The 7,673-nt window shown below is 46.2% G+C and overlaps 1 protein-coding gene across 2 annotated transcripts in view; it reads right to left on the bottom strand.

Annotated features, from left to right (window-relative positions):
• AGXT2 (alanine--glyoxylate aminotransferase 2) overlaps positions 1–5,090 on the bottom strand; it is a 25,903-nt gene extending 20,813 nt beyond the window's left edge. For both annotated transcript variants that reach the window (XM_073343719.2, XM_073343718.2), the window contains exons 1-4: positions 4,986–5,090; positions 2,515–2,600; positions 632–816; positions 43–166 (exon numbers count right to left, since the gene is read on the bottom strand). In XM_073343719.2, the coding sequence (XP_073199820.1) occupies positions 43–166; positions 632–816; positions 2,515–2,600; positions 4,986–5,052 (462 nt within the window). In that variant the 5' untranslated portion in view covers positions 5,053–5,090. The remainder of the gene's footprint in view (positions 1–42; positions 167–631; positions 817–2,514; positions 2,601–4,985) is intronic.
• Positions 5,091–7,673: the final 2,583 nt, after the last annotated feature.

Below are 7,673 nucleotides of genomic sequence, written 5' to 3' on the forward strand. Positions count from 1 at the left end.
TATTTTAATTAACAGGCATCTACCCTGTTGGGATTTAGGTACCTTAAGTGGATCAGGGAGAAGTGCTGTTAGTTTCTCCACGTATTCCTGGATTGATGGATGCATGTAGATGTTGGTTGTATGCCACAGATGACCAAGCTGTTTTTGGGCAGCTGCAGTTACCTTCCTGTGTGCAGTAAGAAAGACTGATTAATTTAATCCAACATACATACAATTTTTTTCTGACTCTGCTATTAATTCTTAAAATTCTGTCATTTTCCTGACTGTCAGATGAACGAATGAATAAATAAAGAAAGGAATGAGCTAATTTGCCAAAAGATCACTGCAACTGGTTAGAACATAAGAATTTGATCCCAGATACACCAAAACACAGCGTGCCATATTCTGCCTGTGGATACATGGGGCCGCAAACGAAAAAGACAAAAGTATATTTCTATATTAGTCAGTGTAACTCATACAATAACAAAAAAGAAAAGGAGTACTTGTGGCACCTTAGAGACTAACCAATTTATTTGAGCATAAGCTTTCGTGAGCTACAGCTCACTTCATCGGATGCGTACTCCTTTTCTTTTTGCGAATACAGACTAACACAGCTGTTACTCTGAAACCTGTGATACAATAACATACTTACGGGTGACAGTGACCAACACTGACAGTAACAATTCCAGCAAAGAGATCAAGGTACCTTCGTCCCTCATAATCAAATAGCCACTGCATATGTCCCTGATGCAGCAGCAGTGGTTTCTTGTAGTACGTTACCAGTGATGGAGACAGATTCTGTTTGCGGATCTTCAGCATACGCTCATAGGGATAGGACTGTAGGAGGAAAGAAATAATTTCCGCCCCCATTTCTAAAAGTTTTAATGGATCATAAAGCTATCTACAGATTCATCACATCAACACAATATAAATTGTTCACATTGGAATCCAAATGAACTAAATACAATTTTAAAATAGATACTAACCCACAATTAGGCTATATAAACCTCTGAAATACCATAATTTAAACAAGAATGCTATATTGCACTGATCTCTTACTTAAAGGTTATGAAATCCACAACCTATCACAAATTAAGCAGATTTAACATGGGCATGTAGCTTCCCCATGTGACCCCCAAACTCCATCTTGTTACCTGTAATTTTCCACTAACGAGAACAATAGGTTTCCTTCCACACGGCAGAAATTATAAATGGCCCTGGAAACATCTCCATGTTGCCTCTTACCTGCTCTAACCTCTGGACTATGAACTTTTACTAATGGGAGCATTCTAACCAAGGGACTGACTACCTTCCAAATCATTTGGAAGCAACCAAAGACTTGACTTAAGCCAGCAATGTAATCCATCACTGTGATAAGCCTGCTCCAAGAACTTTGCAATTAATTTATGTATTTGATTCCTTTAACCAATTTTAACTCTCACCTTACTTTCTTTTTATAAATAAGCCTTTAGATGCTAAAGGATTGGCAACAGTGTGATTATTGAGTAAGATCTGAGTTATATATTGACCTGGTATGTGGCTGGTCCTTTGGGATCAGAAGAACTCTTTGCTTGATGAAATTTGTTTTAAATAACCACTCATCATTAAGTCTAGTATCTGGGTGTTGAAACCAGGACTGGACTACCTAAGGAGACTGCTTTTCTGACTTCTTGTTAGCCAATGTGGTGAAACAGAAGTTTACTTTTGTTGTTGGTCTGGTATATCTTATGGAAGAATAACCACCAGCTTTGGGTGTGTCTGCCCTATTTCTCAGCAGCATGGCCTGAATTTGGTATTCTCAGTTGTGACCCAACCCACGGTAACAACAGGATACAGAGCTATCTTGGCAACTGATCCACAACCATAGAACTGAATCACAGAAGATTTCTCAACCAGCATAAATCTTGACACCATCAGATGAAAATGTAAACACACTTCTGTAACCGTAAATTGTCACAGTAACAGAACACCTACTCAACAATGTTTAATTCATGATATCGAAGTCATACATTTATCATTCATGTGATTGTTGCTTGAAAATACACCTTTTTAACTGATCAGATGCTTATTAGCTCCTTGCTGGACACAGGCCATGGGGCATTAAGACACCAAATAAGTTTAGTTCCTTAAAAATCAAACATTTGCCCTCCCCTCTCTACCCCTACTGCACTCCCCCTAAAACTAACTTGGCACACATTTTGGTTGAAGAGATTAAACATCTTACAGAACTCCTCAAATTAGGAATTAAAAATCAGTGAGAAGGAAACAAATAATAGAAAAATGTTTCACTGCCACCTTTCTTTGGGTTAAGATTGTTCTTCTACTGTACTCTAATCAGCACCACAGAGGCCCTGTTTAACTCTGACCTCCAAAGGATCTCAGAGAAGGATAAAAGCCATGATCTAAACTTCTGATGCCACTGAAGAATACTCGTAATAAGTTGGTGAACAGAACAATTACAACATACAGCAGAATGGTGATCTTAGCAACGAGATCTAGTTTAGACCCAAGTACAGTGCACTGTGCATGACTTACCTCATATTTTCCAGGTGAAAAGTCACAAGGAGGCATTTTTGCTTGCATGGAGAAAGAGCTTTTTAATTCCTGATGTCTAAGTGTATCTAATAAAATACAGTGGATTAGGAGGATTACCAAAACATCTCAAAGCGCATATCTGAAAGAAACTTTCTTTAAAAATTTGTTTTTACAACAATATAAGTGAGGACCAAGGTAGATATATTTCCTCCGAGAGATTTCACTCAAGGAGAAAATGCATTAAACATTTGTGTTTTTTGTAAAGCTGCAACATAGATTTACTAAACTTATATTTTTCCCCTTAGTATTTATCTTCTAAAACACATAACTCCTCCAGACTGTCATTGGCAACTTTGATTTTCTTTGTCATTAACCATCAAAATAACTTTCTGCTACAGACTGCCATTAGAGTTTTTGATTTTTTTAATCAAAAATCTGAAAACATTAAGCCATTACATCTTTTATTTGATTAACTGGAAAAATAAGTAGACTAACTTCAGATAATTTTACTTTTTAAAAATGTTCTCCTTGCATTCCTAACATTATTAATTGAGGTGGGTTTTAGTTTTGTTTTTTAATGAGCTACATTTTTACACATCAAAACAAAAAATCTAACTTTCATAGAAATTAACTTTCTGGAAATAAATAAGAAAATTATACTTGTGGCTACTTTCCTTAAGACCAAAATAGCATCCGCTAGTGAAGGACTGACAATATGGATAAATAAGATTGACTGACTGACTGACCATAAAGATCTTCCTTATTTTAAGTGTCAGAGTCAGCCAATGGGTTAATCTAGTTATAAAGCAGAGGTCCCCAAAATGTGGGGAGTGCCTCCCCCAGCAAAACGTTCATGGGGGCTCGGCAGGGCCCAGGCCAGTCCCCAAAGGGGGCAGGGAGGGAGCACCACCCAGCCCCGCTCTGCCCCCCAGCTCCATTCCAGCACCAGCCTAGGCCCCTGGCTCCCAGCAGTAGCTCCCACCCACTCTGCCCCCAGCGTTGGCCCAGCTCCTGATCGAGGCTCCTGGGGGAAGAGGTGGGGGCAGACAGATTCCATTGCTGATAAGGGGGGGTGTGCAACAGAAAAAGTTTGAGGACCACTGTTATACAGTGATTATATGCAATGATTTTTCATATGATGTCCTTGTATTCCAGGAACGTCTTTTGGGACACCTAAGCTGTATGAGTTTTTTCATTTAATCAATCAAAAAAATTTAATAACTACAAACTGTTTGTTCAAAACTAATACCAAGTAGAATTTGCTTGTCAGGAACCAATGACCTAGTGGAAGAACTGTGTAGTGTTATCACCAGTGTTTGGAGTCAATAGAAAAGTCCTATGAATCACTAGCAAGGTTGTTCTTTGGCCCAAAATGATGGTTAATAACACTTGCACTTTATTTCATAATAAACATTATCCGAACACGAAGTATCTGGAAAAAATCCTGCATTCTGAGAAATATGCACATGTTGCACTTGAGTCAGAAGCCAGCGCGGGCAATCACCGGTACACATTTTTAAAAAGTGTACTTTTGTAGGACTATTTTCCAATCTTAAAAAAAATGTCACCACAGAAGCCTTTTTTCTATTTTGAACTCTGAGGATGTTACATGGTCATCATGCAGTGGGGTTAATTGGTCCTAGGCAGCGTTTCTAGGGCAGGGTTCTCAGACTTTGTACTGTGACCCCTTTCACACAGCAAGCCTCTAACTGCAACCCCCATACATTAAAAAGACTTTTTAATATATTTAACACCATTATAAATGCTGGAGGTAAAGCGGGCTTGGGGTGGAGGCTGACAGCTCACCAAGCCCCCTAATAACCTCGCGACCCCCAGTTTGAGAACCCCTGATCTACGGGAATGAGCTGCTACTGTTAGTTAGCTCCTAGGAGGAAAAGGAATTGAAAAAGTAACAGTTTCATTTATGATAAAGAGGCTGGAACTTGTAACGCAAAACTTCTACCTTGAGTTAGTCTGCGGTCATGACAAAAGCCCCCTCTCCCCCACATACCCCCCGCCGCCCCGGGCTGGGGGTAGCAATTACAAGTCCACGTGGATGTAGACAATAAAACACATTTCAGGCCAGCGGATTCCTTAGCCACCCCGGAAAAGGGCCAGAGCCCCTCGGGACTGACTGCGGACTCGCACTGATTGGGTTCACACCAGGATAGCTCCTGAGTCCGCAGACGGGAACCTCGCCCGCAGACCCAGCCCAGCTTGGCTGCCCCCGTGTAAATGTGGAGCCCGAGCACCGGAGAGCGGACTGGGGCCCAGGGCTGTTGAACCGGCTTCACGCCGCGGGCTCTCCCCCGGCTCCGCGCTCTCGGGGCTGTGGCTGCGGGAGGCGGCCCCGGACGGGGCTTGTGACGGGCAGCGCCAGCCCCAGCGCCCCGCTGGCTCCGGCGGCGGCGGCAGCAGCAGCCCGGCTCCGGGCCAGGGTTAGTTGCTCCCAGCGCCCTCCCGCCCCTTACCGCTCCCGGGGTGTCGCCTCCTGCCCCCCGCCCAGAGCGGACCGAGCCGCCCGAGCGCCCTAGCCATGCTCGGCGTAGTGGGGACCCAAAGCCCCCCGCGGAGCCGGACTTTGCCGTGGGAGGGGAGGGGAGGGGATGGGCCGGGCCCGGGCCCGGGCCGAGCCCACCAATGCGGGGAGCGGAGGCGCCTGCTCAATTCCCGCCCCGCCTCTGCTCCCTCCGCCCCTGCCCGACCCCCGGCCTCCTTCTCTGCCCGCCTCCTGCTCTTTGATCCCCAATGGCCCCATTTCCTCGCTCCTCCACCCGCGTCTACCTCGGGCCCCTCTGTCCCCACCACCTCCAGCCCCTGTCCTCCACCGACCTGTCCCTCTGCCCCCGCCCCCACTTCATAGCCCGGCAACCCACCTCCTGCCCCGCTGTCCCACCGATCTGCCTCCGCTTTCCTTTCCCCCGTCCGCTGCCCCCTCCTTCACCCCTCTTGTCTTCCCCATTAACAATCTCTCTGAACCTGCTCCCACACCCCTCCATCAAACCAGTCCAGTCCCTCACTGCCCGCTCTTAGAGGGCCTTCCCCCAGCCCTCCTGCTTCCCTGGTTCTTGTCAGGCAGACAGCAGGCAGGCAGCCAAAGACCAACAGTTGGAAGCGCAGACAAGGCGCTGTTTATTGGGGTTAAGTTTCCAGGCAAGCATATTTCCAGGCCCTTCACACCAGTGGGGCTTATCTCTATAGGTCAATATAGTCTGTTTCCCGGGGTTCCCTTCCCAGCTCCAACGCCGCAGAGCGTTTACCCCTGTGGTTATGAGTGTAAGATAATATCTCATTGAAAGGTGACAGGGCCAGAAAGAGTTAATTAACTCACAGACTGAGGTGACCCATGGGTGAATTTTAAAGACTGGTTAGGAAGATGTGTAAATGAACAGAGCTTTGAAATGCAAGTCTGCATGGTTAGAGATAGAAGGGTAGATGTTTGTTCAGGTCTTGTGTTGTTAGCAAACAAGTCTTGTCTATTGCTCTAGCTTTGATTCAAAGATCATAAGAGGAATATCAACATTTATGAAGACACTTGAGTGAAATAGTATTAGTGTCTATATGTCTCTTTGAAGGTGGTAACCTGTAGCTGAACTGTTTAATGAATCAATTACCCTGTACTAACTGCCATGATGTTTAGGAAAAGGAAAGTTAAGCCTATTGTTTTCTCAGGCCAAAAGGCAGCTGGAAATGTATAAAAACCTTGGGACAGGATCCTTCTTCATCTCAGATCTGCTTTCGGTTTCAAGAGGGGGAAACCTTAAGCCATAAGGATTGAGATCCCCAGTCACTGACTGGAGTCATCTTGAATATGGACATTGGACTATAACTTATGGACTATTTCTAAAAGGACTGTTGGCAACTACCAGCTCATCTCTGCTCTGTATCTGAACCTCAAGAATTGAACTCAAGTCTGTATGTATATTGATTTTTTAACCAAAACTCTCTCTCTTTTCTTTTTAAATACATTTTAGCTTAGTTAATAAGAATTGGCTATAAGCGTGTATTTTGGGTGAGATCTAAGTTATAATTGGACCTGGGTGTGTGGCTGATCCTTTGGGATTGGAAGAACCTTTTCTTTTATATGATGAGACAAGATGTTCAGTAATCATCATCCTATCTGACGTGTGTCTGGGTGGAGGCCTGAGGCAGGGCACTTTAAGGGAACTGCGTTGTTTGGACTCCTGAGTAACCAGGGAGGTAATACAGGAGCTGTTTTATGCTGGCTGGGTAAATCTAAGTATTGGACTAGCCACCAGCTTTTGGGGTTTGTTTGCCCCATTTTGTTTGCAGTTCACCCTAATTGAGTGACCTCAGCTGGCTCCCACGGGCAGCATCATCACAACCCCATATCCCCCTTCCCAGCTCTGACACCGCAGAGCATAGGCTTCAACTCCATGGGTGCTCTGGGGCTGGAGCATCCACAGGGAAAAATTAGCAGGTGCTCAGCATCCACTGGCAGCCAAGCTCCCCCACACTGCCTCCTTCTACCCCTCCTGAGCACACCGCATCCCTGCTCCTCCCTCTCCCTCCCAGCACTTCCTGCCCCCCGCAGCCTAACAGCTGTTTGGCAGCACTTAGGACTTTCCGGGAGGAGTGGGGATGCAGTGCACTCAGAGGAGGAGGTGGAGAAGAGGCAGGGCGGGGCGGGGACTTGGGGGAAGGGGGTGGAGTGGAGGCGGGAAGGGGGTGGGACTGGGGTAGGAAAAGGCGGGGTGGGAAGGGGACTTTGGGGAAGGGGTGGAATGGGGTTGGGCCGAGGGCAGTGCAGGGGCATGAAGAGGTGGGGTAGGGCCTGGGGCTGGGGTGGGGTCGAGCACCCACCCCGCAGAGGGGAAGTCAGCGCCTATGCTGCAGAGCGTTTACCCTGTGTCCCCCTTCACAGCTCTGATGCCGCAGAGCATTTGCCCCGTATCCCCATTCCCAGCTCTGACGTCGCAGAGCATTTACCCCATATACCCCTTCCCAGCTCTGACACTGCAGAGTGTTTACCCCGACTCCCACTTCCCAGCTCTGATGCTTCAGAGCGTTTACCTCGTGACCCTCTTCCCAGCTTTAAGGCCGCAGAGCCTTGCCTGTGTCCCTGTTCCCTATTCCCTGGTCCCATTCCCCCACCCCCTTAGCAAACATGATTCCAATTCCCCCCATTCCTGTTTGAC

This window comes from Lepidochelys kempii, chromosome 5 (genome assembly GCF_965140285.1).
Source record: "Lepidochelys kempii isolate rLepKem1 chromosome 5, rLepKem1.hap1, whole genome shotgun sequence".
Lineage (NCBI taxonomy): Eukaryota > Metazoa > Chordata > Testudines > Cheloniidae > Lepidochelys > Lepidochelys kempii.